Raw genomic sequence first — 14,906 nt, 5'->3', positions numbered from 1 at the left:
TTAGCCGACAAACTCAACAAACCTCCTCTTCTTATCTAGACCCCGCCCACACGGGAAGAGCGGCGGCACGACGAGAGAAGCGGAACAAACACACCGGGGGCAGCGGACCCAGTCCTCAGCTCACTCACTCACACACACACGGTTCCCAGCTCAAACTCAACACCCCAGCTCTCAAGTTTATGAGTTTATAACCCTTCACGCATGTCCTGCCGTACCTTCTTGAATCGTTGCCTTCTGTTCCGGTCTTCAAACTTGGATTTTTCTCTACTTAAATATCATTTCATTCCTCCCTTCCATTCTTGTAGCGATGGGGCCTCTGTATCCTCCCAACACCTTCACAGTAATTTGTACATACTAAAGAATACCCCATGGGGTATTTCAGGTTATCCTCCTGGGTGACACTGCTCAGAGCTGTGGGCTTCATTTTGTTATTACCGGACGTTGGTCGTCCACCTCTGGATCCCTCACCAGCCGTTGTGACCCACCCTCACATTCCCAGAAAGTGTGTGTTATTGTGTCCAGTGTGTGCCACACTTCATGTATCAGGGAGTGAGAAGCATCAGATTTATTCATGCTCGGGTTCGTGTGTCCTTGTCGTGAGCTTACAGTGTGTGAGACGCTGACTCTCATGAGTGGTGGTCAGACTTTTCCTGTCAGATTCCAATTTTCTCCTGAGTTTAGAAACAGCTGGTGGAGCTGGAGACCTCGTATTTAACACAAAATTCTCTGTCACCCTACTCTTTAACTGAAAATATCTATAAAAAAAACCCCAACAATAATTATCATGATTTGGTTTACTTAAATTCTCTTACATGGTTTTACACTGGAGAGAGAGTTGTTATTCCTTCGTCCCTCCATGATATCCATGTCAGTTCATTTTTCTCAATTTTGAAGGAGGGACAACTTCCACGAGTGTGTGTTCTTTGGGATGTTAATGTCTAATCTCATTCTTTTAAGGCATCAAACTTTATCCATCAAAAATTTTCTTCCGAAAATATTTGATGAAATGCGCCGTAAGAGATGAGTCACCTGGCCTCCGCTCTCCTGGAGAGTCCGTCGGCGGGATGACGTCCACCTGCGATCACTAAATGTCGTCTCTGAGTGACGAGAGGCAGCAAGAAGTGTTGTTTTCTTTCTACGGAAGCGTCGGTTTGAGGGGGTGCTGTCATTAATATTGAGTGGTTTGTGTCGACTCGTGCAGGGTGTGGCTGCAACCATCATGACACAACCTGCGATAGCTGTTGTTCTGTGTGCAGCACACCAGGATGCAGCAGACACGCAGGGGCAGGAGGAGCTAATATTTCACCTCACACTCATTAAATCACAGCAGCTTGGTGGAATGCAAAAGGTCAGTTTATGAACGACTGACAATTAACACCTATGAAACTGTGACATGAACACTAGTGTGTGTGTGTGTGTGTGTGTGTGTGTGTGTGTGTGTGTGTGAATCAGGTTAATGTATCTAATTTTTGTTTATTTTTATCTCTTCTCAGGCGGCGCGGTGGAGCAGTGGTCCTCACTGTGGCCCCCCAGCAAGAAGGTTGTAGGTGGAGCAGTGGTCCTCACTGTGGCCCCCCAGCAAGAAGGTTGTAGGTGGAGCCCCGGCTGCAGCACGGGGTCTTTCTGGGTGAGTCTCCATGTTCTCCCTGTTCCTGCTGGGTTCTCTCTGGTACTCCAGCTTCCTCCACAGTCCAAAGACATCAAGAGGGACCAGGTTAATCCAGACTCTAAATTGACCGTAGGCGTGGCTGGGAGAGCCAATGGTTGTCTGTCTCTATGTGTTGGCCCTGCCATGGACTGGTGACCTGTCCAGGGGGAAGGCTGCTGGGATAGGCTCCACCCCCACCACCCTCAACAGGAGGAGAGGGAGAACATGGAGGGATGGATGATGGAGGATGGAGGGGTGGATGGATGGATGGAGGGATGATTTCTCTTCATTTTCAGTGTATAAACCCAACAAAAGCAGTTCATGTAAAAGGTGACCAATTGCAGCAGCAGCCAAAGTCTTTTTTTGACTCCATGAGTCCACTTCAGGGTTTTTGTGTGTGTGTGTGTGTGTGTGTGTGTGTGTGTGTGTGTGTGTTTTAAAGTATAAAAGTAATGACTTATTATAGATGAATGAAGAAATGGAGGAGGTATCGGTGTCCACAGATTTCGGTCTGTAGTTCACGTTCTAGCTCAGTGACTCTTCCTGGTTCTGGAGTGGAGAGCCGGGGGAGGCGCGGGTGTGAGGAGAGAGGAGCAGCTGCTGCGTCCATCTGGTCTGCTTCTGCATGAAGTCACCGTCTGCACCTCCACCTCACAGCCCTTCGCCGCGCGGGGAGCGTTGACCACAGCGTGTGCTTTCTCCCTCAGGATCACTTTCACATGATTATATCCAGGAAAGTTCAACTCCAACATTCACCCACCTCCTCTCGGAATGAATGGGTCGTTCCTCTGCTCAGGCTCCGCCCCTCCACCAGGTTTATAGATGGATTTGAGCACTCCTGCTGACAAATTGCAAAAAATTATTTGTTTCAAAATTGTAAATAACCTTATTTTGCAAATTATAGCTTTCAGGCACGATTAATACCGACAGTACCACGAGTGTGTACCACTATACTGTTAATCTGACAGTGAGCTTGGTGTTGCAGTTGCAGACAGTCGAAGGTGCAACCACTCCCACTGAGCTGACCTGAACCAATAAACAGTTCCAGGGATCCAGGATCTGGGCTAGTTTACAGCTGCTTTGCGCCACAGCCGAAGACGACACCGCCCATGAGCTTCACTCACATTCTACTGACAAACAAGCAAACGCTGGGAATTTGAAAAAGTCACTTTTTCTATTTCAAAAAAACATTTGGAAATGCCATGAATCACACACTTCTTGTTGTTTGCACTTACAATGTGTGTCCACTTGTAGAACTAAAATATTGCGGTTCCAGTTGAACTGGGGTTTGCGTATTGAGCGGTTCTTTTTCTTCACGGTTCCATTTCGCATCCCTGCTCTTAATTAGCATTCAAAGACCTCAAATACATGAACCCTGAGGCCATTGGGGAGGTACACATCTCCATAATAATCATGCAGCTTTTAAATGCTACATCTGCTTCATGGTGGAGCGTTCGAGCAAAGTGAAAACTGAAAAACTCTAAGGGGGGGGGGTGGAGCCTGAGAGGATGCGGACTGGAGGGTCTGGTGAGGAGCTGCTGTGGTACCAGCGCGGGTAGAGAACCGGGCCTGGCGACAGACTGAGCAGCTCAGTGAAACCTTGTCAAACGCTCCTGTGAGACGCAGGTGAAGAGGAGGCTGCTGGAGGAGCAATACTGCCCCTCGGTGGCCAGCAGCTGCACTTTCAGGTGTGCGAATCCACTTCTAGGACTGCTTCCACCTGCTAGACCCAAAACATCCACCAGACAAAACTCAAAGCAGGTTCTGAGAACTGTGTGGCACTGAATCCACTCCAACAGTGAGGAAACCCAGCAAGGACCCTCATACTTGGTGTTTAAATCCATACCTTTGATTTAAGAGCCATCTTCCTTTACCAGCCAGAGCCCAGCTGGACTTTAAGAGATCAAACTCTCTTTCATCAGTGGTCGAAGTCCAGAGCTGGAAAAAAAAAAGGGAAATCCTAAAACTTGAATCTCTTCACGTGAAGAACTCAGATCTTTGACGATCATCTCCGCTCACAAGCAGACGATCAAACTTTTCCCCCTCTGAGGACCAAAAGTGAAACTCAGGTATTTGCCGTCCATCGACCGTGCAGACACCAAAGACCCGACGATGCTGGTCTGGCGATGTCCCCCCAGGTCCCGTCTTAGGATTTACGCTTTTCTAAAATGGTAGAAAATACAAACCAACGGGTGACAAAGATGCAGAGATCTTCGAACACTTCTGTCTCCACTGCTGCTTGCTAAATATTTGATATGAAAACATCCGTCAGGTGCGTTCGTTTCGATACAAGGAGTTTCCCGGTGCAAATAAACGTGCGGCCAACGATTCCACCGAGGGGCAATGAACGTCTGACAGGAGCTGAGGTTGCTTTTTTTCCCATTGTTTTTATCAGCCATTTTTTAAAAAAGTGTCTTTTTACCTGAAAAAGAAAAAGTAGATCAACTTTTACTTAAACCATTTATTTGATCCAATTCTTTGGAATGTAATAGTCAATGATGAGAGTCTGCGACAACAGAGACGAATGAATCTGGGCGTCGACCAGAAAGTCAAAGTACAAACAATACTTTTAGTCACTTAAGGCCTCACTGCTTTTCCACATTTCTTCTTCTTCTTCTTCTTCTTCTTTTTTACGTTTATATGTTCTTTCTTGTGGTTTTTTTCTGGATCTCAGACAGCAAAATTACAGAAGCAGGGTTGAAAATAAAACTTTTTTTTTTCTTGTCATACATAGAAAAACCAAAACAATGGCACGTACATCAGTGACGGTACAAAAACACAAGGTGATATTATACCAAGTAAATAAAACTGTTACGTTTCAAAGAGACGCGTAGAAGCTTTTTCGAGAATGAAAAACATCTCAGTAAATTGTACATTTCAGAATTGTAACGTTGTCATCTGAAACTGTTTAAAAAGCATCACCATTGATAACATCGTCCCCTTCCTCCTCCGCCCCCTCTCTCTTCATAAATCAACATAATAAACACATAGATTTTCTGTTAAACATATCAGTGCAACATTGTTTTCACGTCGAGTGCTGCAGCATCCTTTCATGTTTGAAGGGGAAGGAGCTTCATGAACATCTGCAGAGACATGGGAACACATTCCCGCCGCTAAAGTCGGACTGAAGTTAGATTTTTGTGGTTCTGGTTCAACGATTAACAAGAACAAGAACGAAAAGACGATCGAAACTGTGGTTTCAAGAGTCACACGACAGTCAGAGCAGCCTAATTTCATCGGAGACTTCAGATCGAGTTTTTGAGGAGGACCAGATGTTCCTACTGATTCCAGCGTCAGTGACTGGTGAGACTCCGACACTGACATTGCTAACAGTGCTACAGACAAGCAACCATTTAGCTACAAACACAGCAAAGCATTAGCATCAGCAAAAAGGCTCAGTGTTGTCAACGTAACGATTTCTGTTCTTTCCTTCTTTCTTTCTTTTTTTTCTTTTTTAAAGGAGCCATTTATTTCGAATGGATCTTCACAAAACTGATGACTCCCCTGCACCTTCGCTTACAAGTAAAAAAAATTAAAATGTCCGTCCATCCATTTTCTCCCGCTTGTCCAGGTTAAGGGAAACTAAAATGTTTACTGCAAAAAAAAAAAAAAGGTGAGTAAAATTTGACAAGGATGCAAAGTGCTAGAACAAATATCCCACATCTTCACACAGATTCTTATATTATTTGTAATAAAATCAAATTTGAGAGCTCATTTGCAAAAATAGTTAAAAGTGATAGAAATGAATACAATGTGTAAAAAAATCAAATAAATCCATTTAATAGACCATAAATATCTTGTTTTTATTTCATTTATAACTTTGTTCATTTTTTTGTAAATCAACTTTTTATCTATCTTCATAATATTTTGAATCTGGGTTTTTTTTTCTGCAAATGAACTCTTCAAATGAACAAATGATTCTTTTAACAATTACAGACATGAAGCCCTGTGGTTTTATGACATACATCTGTTGGATGTTCCCATCGACATGTGTGTGTAGCTCCAGGAGAGGGCAGAGGTGTGTGTGTGTGTGTGTGTGTGTGTGTGTGTGTGTGTGTGTGTGTGTGTGTGTGTGTGTGTGTGCTGTTTCTGCAATCCTTTTCCTGTGTTTTCTTGCTCCTTTAAAGCTCCTTCAAAGATTTGTCCTCTGACAGTCAGATAGTTCAGCGTTGTCGTGGCGAGCGACTGGTCCCGGCGGTCTGCGTCCACTCTCGGTCCTCACAGACGCTGGTGACGGACGTTCGGCTTCCCCAGACCGCCGGCCAGTTAACAGTCACTGTCTGAGCCACACATCCTTGACTCGCTGTCAGTGTCCGTTATACCCTGTATGAAAAACATCATTTCCCATGAGGCATTACTGAGTCATTTCTCCGTAATCTCCGTAAAACCGCCCTGTTCCCAGAACACAAACAGAAGCAGACAAGATTCACAAAATGTCAACCAGATCACACGTAGAAAAAGAAACGTCTGTCAAAACATTTCTGTACATCTTCTAAACTCGAGGATGAGTCCAACATAGAAAGGATACTGCGGCACTGGTGTCTCGTTCTATAGAAAAGGGCGCTCAAATATATTAAAACCTATATACAATACGTTGGATGTGTCATGTGCCATGGAAACGAGGCTCGCAGGGCTCCTACACACCTTCCTTTATGATGTCATTATTTCCAAGAGCTCCCCAGACTAAAAGTGTGACATCTGACGGAAACTACATCACGTAAATGTAGTCGTATATTTTTATACTGCGAATCTGATATAATAACAACCTGGAAAGCATGAAGTTACATTTCCAGGCTTCTCTGTGTTGGTGTAGGAACCCTGGATGAAACGCCAGCTGCCGAAGAAACCGGCGGCAGAACACAAGGCAACAGAAAACTGGAGGAAAACAAAAAAAGGCACTGTTGGAAATACACACACACACACACACACACACACTTACAGATAAACATGAGTGTAATGTACACAGCTACAGCCCCACTGAATGACACACACACCTTAAATGCAGATGTAAATGTATATGACGCACGCATGCACACGCGCGCGCGCGCACACACACACACACACACACACACACACACACACACACACACACACACACACACACACACAATCAGCCGGATATCAGAACAGTAAATTCACAAACTTCCTGTGAAAAGAATGATGTGGAAAAAAAAAAGACAGGAAAAAAAGAACAGCGTCTTAGCTCTCCATAAAAGTACACAAACAATACTTTCATCTGAATTGGTCTCAACACCAGCATGTGATTACGTCAAATCATCAAAGCACGCCAAAAAAAACAAATAGAATCCTTAGTTTTCTTCTTTTTTGCTGTACAGACTCTTTATACACAGTGCCCCCTACAGGTCAGTCTCTTCCACTGACGCTCCTGAGAAAAAATTACATCGGCTCACTGTCAGCCCACCCTGCAGTCCCATTGGTGGCCTCAGCCTCCTCTCTCTTGATTGGCTGCATCACATGTCCAAGCAGAGCATCACGGCCCCGCCCCTAATTTCCTCTCACGCCTCTGAGTAGTTAGTCTGTCCGTTCATCTTGTCTTTCTTTAGCTTCACTCCGTCCACCAGCTCAAAGTTATAGTTCTCCAGGGCAGATAAGTTCCTGTCCGTCATGCTGCCCTGCGAGCAGGCGCAGTAGAGGACCACGCCGCAGATGGCGCCCAGGAAGACACCCAGCGCAGACATGGCGATGATGGTGATGAGGATGGGGTCCAGGGTTTTCAGCATGTTGCCTGCACCGCCAAGCTCGCCGGTGTCCTGGGAGCGGGAGTCGATCGCTGCGGGAGGAAACAGGAAACATGAAAACTTCCAAGCGGCGGATCGATGACCTGCTAACAACGATGGCGGCAACCTCAGTCAGTGAGTTTTGTTTTGTTCTCCTTCTGTAACATTTTAACTGTAACTTTAACTCATATCTTATGACATCCACGTGGTTTATTAATCATTCATGTGCTCTCTCATTACGTCTTTGGACACGTTAAGACTCTTCTCTCTCTGTCGTCAAGCACTTTGAGCTGTTTTTGTTTCACAGCTGCGATACAAATAAAGTTCCTGGTCATCACTGTCATCGTCTAAGCTCCGTCACACCTGTCAGGTGTACTGGCCGGCAACTAGCAGCCTGTAATGATTCATGCACCTATTCCACAAGACTGGGTGGAGACATGGAGAGGAGCAGCGTCACCCCAGCTAAGCAGGCCGCCCCCTTAGGAAGTGCTTGAGTTGACCACTAGGGGGCTAAATACATGCCATAAAGAATGAAAACCGAATGAAAATTGAAACTTGTAGAAAATAAAACACGTACGTAGGATGACGATCTCGGTGGGCGAAGCTTCTGGATATAAAAGAGGGAAAACATTCACTAGTAACAGAACTGCAGTAAAGGTCAACACATCCAAGTACGCGTGCACATTTCCTGCCCTGACATTCCTGACTAGGACGTTTCAGGACTGCATGACTGACAGCTGAACTGGGGTTTTGTACGTGGCGGTACGTTACACACCTTCGCAGTCCTCAATGTTGAGTCCATCCAAGATCTGGATGTTGTCCACGGCGATGTGGCCGGTGCTCCGTCTGTCTGCGACACCTTCCACCACCAACTGCAAGTAGAAACACATGTGGTTCTGGAGTCTTTACGGACCTCGCCACTAGAACTGCAACCCCCAGCAGGCACGTCATCTTAGAACAGCGCTGTTAGAACGCTGTTAGAACACTGAACTACCTGGTAGGAAACACTGGAATGTGGCAGTAAAACTCGTCCCTCCCTCCACCGGCTGCCCTGGTGGCCGCTGACCGTCCACAGGACCTGGTACCTCCCCCCCTGCTTCCTCTGCATGATGTGAAGTGCTCCTGCGTGTTCGCCGAACATGTGATACCAGAAGGACATGCACAGGTCCGTGTCCAGCATTGTAATCCGCGGGCTGGCCAGTCTCGCCACTTTTGCCTCTTCAGTTTCATCCTCACTGGTTTTACTTGGTGTGTCTGCATCACTCAGCTGCATGTAGATGTAGTCCCCTGGTCCTCCTGCAGGGGGCAGCACAAGACAAGGAAGAGGAGATGGTGTGTGTTTGAGTGCTCCTATCAGAACATGAACGGATCCTTTCAGATATTTTGTCCCTTTAGAACAGCCCATCTCACTACCATGTCAAAGAGGCGCCAGCAGGAATGTTCTGTTGATTCTAAATGAACCCCAGCTTCATTGGGTGGATATGAAGCTGGAACACGACGGACAGAACGCCGCGTCAATACCTACACTCCGTCTTTCTTTTCTCCTGGTTATTGTGAAGCGAGCTTCCCACACACCAAACCCTCACATTCAAGGACCACAGTGAAAGTAAAATGACTCAATTCGAGCGTGCCTCAGGATGTGACTTGACATTTTAGCTTCTTTTTTTCCTTTTTTTTTTTTATATCATTATTATTAGTGATCCGGTGAAGTCAAGGTGAAATAAATCCTTTTGGAGCCGCCGCCGCCGCCACCGCCTCTACAGAAACATCCATCACGGTAAGTTTGAGTGGAGAGAAGGCCAGCGAGCTGGGGGCGTACCGATGAACCCGACACTTTCAATTTCAAGTATTGGAAGGCTTTTCTATTCACTTCCAAATGTTTTGAGGCTGGGAGCATCTGCTGGCTGGGCTCTCTTCTATTCAGCCATGGACATAATACATGTTCAGGGGCAGAGCTCTGCGTCTTGCTCATCAGCGCCAATATAAAGTTGGATCCGAAACATCTGAAACTTCCAATAAAATTCCATTTTAGTGAGAGACACACATCTGATCATGATTTCGGGACGTCCTGGATTTGAACATGGTCACACTGGTGACCAGCTCCGTCTGAACCAGCAGCGCTCACGTGACTCCGATGTTTATGCCTCCAGACGTTCTCGTCGATACGGACCAAATTACACAAGTGGTGAAAGTACACACATGCACTGCTCAAGCAGAAGTACACGTTTTACTGCTGTTCTTGTAGGGGCTGGTTGTTAGCTGCAGCGACTGACTTGACCTGCCTTCAGTGCACATGAGAGCACAGCAGGACACACAAAGCAGTGCACTAGTAGTGAAGTACCAGGAACTAGGAGACGCACCTGGGTGAGTTCTGCTCAACACAGGACCAACGCTGACGGGAAAGATCCAAGTTTAAAACACCAGAATTGTCTCTTAAGCGTCCAATGTGAATGATCTTGGTCGGCATCTCTTCTGTATTCGTGTTTAACAGAAACAAGGCCCTGCTGTGAACGCCCTGCAGCACTGGAGCAGCGTGTTGTTTCAAGCTTTGTTCAAAAATATTCCAGCTGCTACCAGAGAGGTTCCTTTAGACGGCTTTCAACAGCTGCACAGTACCACGAGGGCCACGGGGAACCCTCCCGGAGCATCTGCTGAGCTGAGCTGGTTCAGAACACACACACACACACACACACACACACACACACACACACACACACACACACACACACACACACACACACACCTTACCTGTGTGGTCCAGGTTTGGTCCTTTGAGGACAGTTGGAGCCCCGTTGGTCTGGATGAGCCACTCAGCACCAGTACCGGTTTCTCTGGTCCAACCGCAGAACGACGAGAACTCAAAGTTGCAGGCTAACCACACGTAGGCTGCAGAGAGGAGGAAACGGGAACTTTTAATCACTGCAGAATGGAGCTTTTTATGGTTTCTTGAGACGCTGCTGAGTCTCTCGTAATCCTGGCGAGGGTCCGGTCGAAGCTGTCCATCCTCGCTGGACGTCAATGGCCTCCCCCCCGGCAACACTCAAACGTGCTTCTTTAGTTTAAGGAAAAACGAGACGCCTCAATTTCAGGTTCATCACGTTTATATTTCACCGTATGCTTCACACATAGGTGCACTCGGCCGTGTTCGCTGAAGTGTCGTTAATAAAAGCAATCCAGTAGAAGCTCTTTAGTTTGAGAGCCACCCTGCGAGGGAGCAGCTGGGGGCTCCCCGGCTGGGCTGCAGGCCTCCATTTGTCGCAGACTACAAAGCGAAACAGACGTGAAGTCACGTTACCTCAAGAGATTGAAATGTAAAATATTTCTCCAGACTTTTACACAAATTCACGCTGAATGGTGAAAGAAGAGAAGAAATAGTTAAGACATGAATCTATTCAACAATAAAAACCTGATCAAGATACAAATGAATCAATGATTTTCTATAAAACGCCGCCAGGCTGCAGCGTCTCGTGTTTCTATTGATTTAACGGAGGCTGAACACTCGGTGCTGTTTCCAGCCTAACCTGCTCGGGTTGGGAGGGGGGAGCTGAGACGGCGTGAAGACGGAATGGCGTGTCAGGACTGGGAAGCTGTTCCTGATGTATAGTAGAAGCCGCGTAGCTTGTGGAAAGCATATTGCACCAAACAAAAGCAGATGGAATTGGGTGAGAAGGACAGTTTGATTGCGTGCGGCGCTGGAGGGCATTGAGCTCCGCCGCCTCCGTGAAACATGTGCATCTGGTTGGGATCAGGACATCCAGAGAGGAATGAAGGGACCTTCCACAGAGAAGGGTGTGGTGCCACCAACATATGGATGTGGCCCCCCAAAAACCCAAAACAGAAAAAAAAACAACAGCCCAACATTCCCCTGCCTTCTTCCCTCGGTGCGCCAGCCCTGGGCTGGCGGGAGCGGTTCACCACAGCATCCAGATGAACGCAGGAATCCCTCAACACTGGACATTTTGTTTCTGAGGCTAATAGGATGCAGGGATGACCCCCCCACCACCGCCCCCACCCCCCAACAACCCCAACCTGTCATCACGTGACGCTCTGGCTGGGATAATTGAGACCCAGGAGGCCTTTATTCTCTCTCTGCAGCTCTCACTACTCCTCTCTCACTTCCTCCGTTTCACCCTCCTTCCTCGCTATTCACTCCTCCTTTCTTTGCCGCTGCTGCCATTTTTATGCTTCTCTGCCTATTCATCCCTCCCTCTCGGGCTGCCAGTTTACTCCAAGTGGACTAAATCTGGATGAATCAAGAGCCATGACCAGGATGACTGCGAAGATTTTTAGCTGTTTTAACAAGTGAGGATAAACAGTGTAATGTTGCTAAGCGAAACCAAAGTTCCCATGTGGTTTACCAGCTGCTTTTTGAAACCTGATGTCACACAAATATGGGAAATAGACGCAAAAATGACCACACTGTTTTACTTTGCACTGTATTACGTGGTGGAGGGGGCGAGAAAACTGCTAAAATTACCTTTCAGCAGCACAGAATAATGCCAGGAGACAGACACAAACCCCTGGTTTAAGCAGCGAGCCTCTGGGCAGCACTCAACGTTGTTCTGTAGTTCAGAAAACTGACAACAGCTGCTGGAAATGAGATTCACTGTTGGAAAATAAACACTCGAGTCTGGAACACAGCAACTCTTGCTGTGCTTTACATTTTCATATGATTGAATTATCTTTGTACATCTCAGCTCCCTCCAAGGTGCGTCCACACGTTCTAAATGTTTTCAGGGCAAATGGATCAAATTCTGACAGAGAAGCGAGTCGGAACAATTCAGCAGCAGGAAGCGGGATGTTGTTTGGAGAAACTGGGAACGACAAAGACGGAGACAAATATTCTGCACTATTTCTTCACACCCTCCACATCAGCAGAGCTTCAAACAGCTGCTGAGTCTGAGGAGCTCGGAGAGCATCGTGAGTTTGGGCCGAGCTGGGAAACGTTGCGCTGAAACAGAGCTGAAACGCCAGCCTCTCGTTGTTCCTCTGGTGCCACCAAGTAATTTTACTTGCCATTCAATGTGGTTGTGGCCACGGCATGTGTTTCCTGTGAGATCAGCCTTTTAATTTGTCTACTTCTTTATTATTTTGGCTGAAAGCAGCAGAATAATCACGGCTCCATCCTCCTTTTGAGGCCAATTAGCAAACGTTAGCACGCAAACCAGTTTAACTACAGGCTAAACATTGTTCTTGCTAAACTGCGGCATCTCGGTCGCCAAAGTTAATTTTTTCTTATTTTTTTTAAAGGATTTTGATTAAAAAAAAAAAATCTTGGCAAGAGAGCAGCGTCAAACTCAAGCGGTGGCTAGAATTAGACGTGTTTACACCCAAACCTTCATCGCTAACAAACAACATAAACAAGAGGAGCGAGGCAGATTGTGGAGGTCATCCTCACCTGGTATGTAGTCCAGGATGGGGTCGGGCGCTGTGGTGCCTCCTGCTAGAGACAGATGGGACAGTCAGAGCAGGGTCAAAGGTCATGTGGTTTGGTTCCACCCCCACAGATGCCAACATTCTGCACAGCACACTTCACTTTTACTTTGAAGAGGCAACAAACGCTGGTGTCAGACCGAGACTCAACGATTCTACAGATAACAAAGCACAGAGCGTCTTTGAAGTCTGACAGTCGAGGCAGAGATAAAGCAGGATTCCTGCGCGGATCGGACAGTTCCATCAAATCTAACATTTACAAAGTGGAGCAAAGAAAAAGAACCTGCTTTAATAGGGAAAAAAAACTCAAGTTTACAGTGTGGGGGAAGATAAATAAGAGCTTTTTGTTGTTGGGATCCAGAAAGTTTTGGTGCTGACACACAAGTTAGAGGGGGGAAAAAAAGAAGCCTGTCTTCTTCTGTACGAGGATCTATTTTCCATGCTTACATGTCGACATTTGCTTGGAAACACTCACTGACACAAGGAGCTCGGGAAGGTGAGTTTTGGTGTTTTACCCGTCACTGTGCTGTACTCCTCACAGTCAGGTTCCTCACAGCCCGTAGCCGGCGTGGTGTTGGGGATGGTGATGGGCGCGGTGGTGGTGGCTCCGAATGTGGTCATGGGGAGCGTAGAAGCGACCGGCGTGGTGGGAAGCACCGTAGTTGTAATGTCTGAACACGGAAATGGACACAAGAGAGGGTGGAGGTGAATGTGACGGACAGGCGGCGCAGAGGCGGAGCTTCATCGGCCATCAGAGGCGGCAGGCTGATACGCTGGATGTGTAGCAGTGAGTGAAATACTGAGCTCGTGAAAACAACGATATTCAGAGTCCAGTAAAGTCCACGACACACTTGAGAAGACAAACACAAGACATGAAAAACACTCACAACCCGACAACCAACAGCAGCAAACCAGTTACAAGAAAAGAAAACCAAACCAAAGAGGAACTGAATCTGTTCCTGCTCTTTGGAATGGTACCAAATTCAGAGGATCTGGGTTCACATGGAACTTAACTCTGTTTTGAAGAAGAAGAAGAAGAAGAAGAACAACAACAACAACAACGGGCACTCGGTTGAGGTTTGATTGCCGTTTGCTTTCAGTATGGAACATTTTTCACCATGAATCGGTGAGATTTGAAGAAACCGTTAAATTCTAATCTCAGAGACGGAGAAAAACCAACGATGAAGGGATCCTTCCATCAAGTTCAGCCAGATCTTCCTGGAGCCCCTCTGCCATTATAAAACCATTAAAACCACATTAATGAGTCCCACTGCAGCGGCGCCATGACATCTTCATTCTTTACTATTAATGCTCACGTTCGATTATTTGGACTCGGTCCCAATGTACACAATAAATGTGGATTAATGCGCTGACGGCTACAGCGAGAAGGTACTTTAGGAGCCTCTGTCGATAAAAGGTGATATAAATAGATACTTGTGACCTGTTTTTAAGGTGATGAGCTCACCGACTGTTTCCTAAACACCCTCGGTGTGATGAATTCAGGAGGCGTCGACGCCTCCTAATAAGATCAGAAACCTAATCAGGCTTTTGGCTTCTTCATCTAAGAGAATGTTGTATCCTTTGGGGAGTTATTAGCTTGAACACCAGACTCTTTCATTAGCAGCCCTGCAAAACTAAAGCGTCTGAGCAGCTCCGTTTTCTGAAGATTGAAGTGGCTGGGACTCTTTATTTCCCATCAAGGACCAAAGTAATGATGACAGAAAATCCTGATCCCCGTTCAAATGGAACATGCAGTCGATATCCATCCAGAGATATGTGTTTTTTTATGGAAATGAAGCTAATTGAACTGGAATTAGCATATGTAGGCAATGTGAAAATAATCACAGATGGTCCGCATGTAATTAAACTTTGTCGAAAAACGTGTTTGCATGATTTTGAGTGGGATGGAGGTTTGCTCTCACAACAGTGTGGGTGATTAAACTGCTGATTAAACTGTTAAAACCGGCTTCCTCAGGGTTGCATGAGCTTAAATTGGGATCTCCGTGTTTGTGTAAAAACAGGGAGAGACTCTTTCAACTAGCAGATGAATGAAGAGAAACTCTTCGAGTTGCTCAGCGCCGCCGGAT

At 46.4% G+C, this 14,906-nt stretch overlaps 1 protein-coding gene across 3 annotated transcripts in view; it reads right to left on the bottom strand.

Moving 5' to 3' along the window:
* Window positions 1-4,105: 4,105 nt before the first annotated feature.
* The window catches only part of LOC147262109 (neuropilin-1a-like), a 77,855-nt gene continuing 67,054 nt past the window's right edge, over window positions 4,106-14,906 (bottom strand). Inside the window, exons 12-18 of one of the 3 annotated variants that reach the window (XM_086204509.1) lie at window positions 13,335-13,490; window positions 12,785-12,829; window positions 10,135-10,272; window positions 8,381-8,682; window positions 8,162-8,258; window positions 7,964-7,993; window positions 4,106-7,439 (exon numbers count right to left, since the gene is read on the bottom strand). In XM_086204509.1, the coding sequence (XP_086060635.1) occupies window positions 7,165-7,439; window positions 7,964-7,993; window positions 8,162-8,258; window positions 8,381-8,682; window positions 10,135-10,272; window positions 12,785-12,829; window positions 13,335-13,490 (1,043 nt within the window). In that variant the 3' untranslated portion in view covers window positions 4,106-7,164. The remainder of the gene's footprint in view (window positions 7,440-7,963; window positions 7,994-8,161; window positions 8,259-8,380; window positions 8,683-10,134; window positions 10,273-12,784; window positions 12,830-13,334; window positions 13,491-14,906) is intronic. The other 2 variants (XM_086204510.1, XM_086204511.1) reach the window with 2 other exon arrangements.

The sequence above is a fragment of the Aulostomus chinensis genome, chromosome 5, assembly GCF_037954235.1.
Source record: "Aulostomus chinensis isolate RoL2024-O1b breed Wild chromosome 5, RoL_Achi_v1.0, whole genome shotgun sequence".
NCBI classification, from domain to species: domain Eukaryota; kingdom Metazoa; phylum Chordata; class Actinopteri; order Syngnathiformes; family Aulostomidae; genus Aulostomus; species Aulostomus chinensis.
The sequence above is the reverse complement of the archived record's forward strand: the minus strand, read 5'-3'. Positions and strand labels throughout refer to the sequence as shown.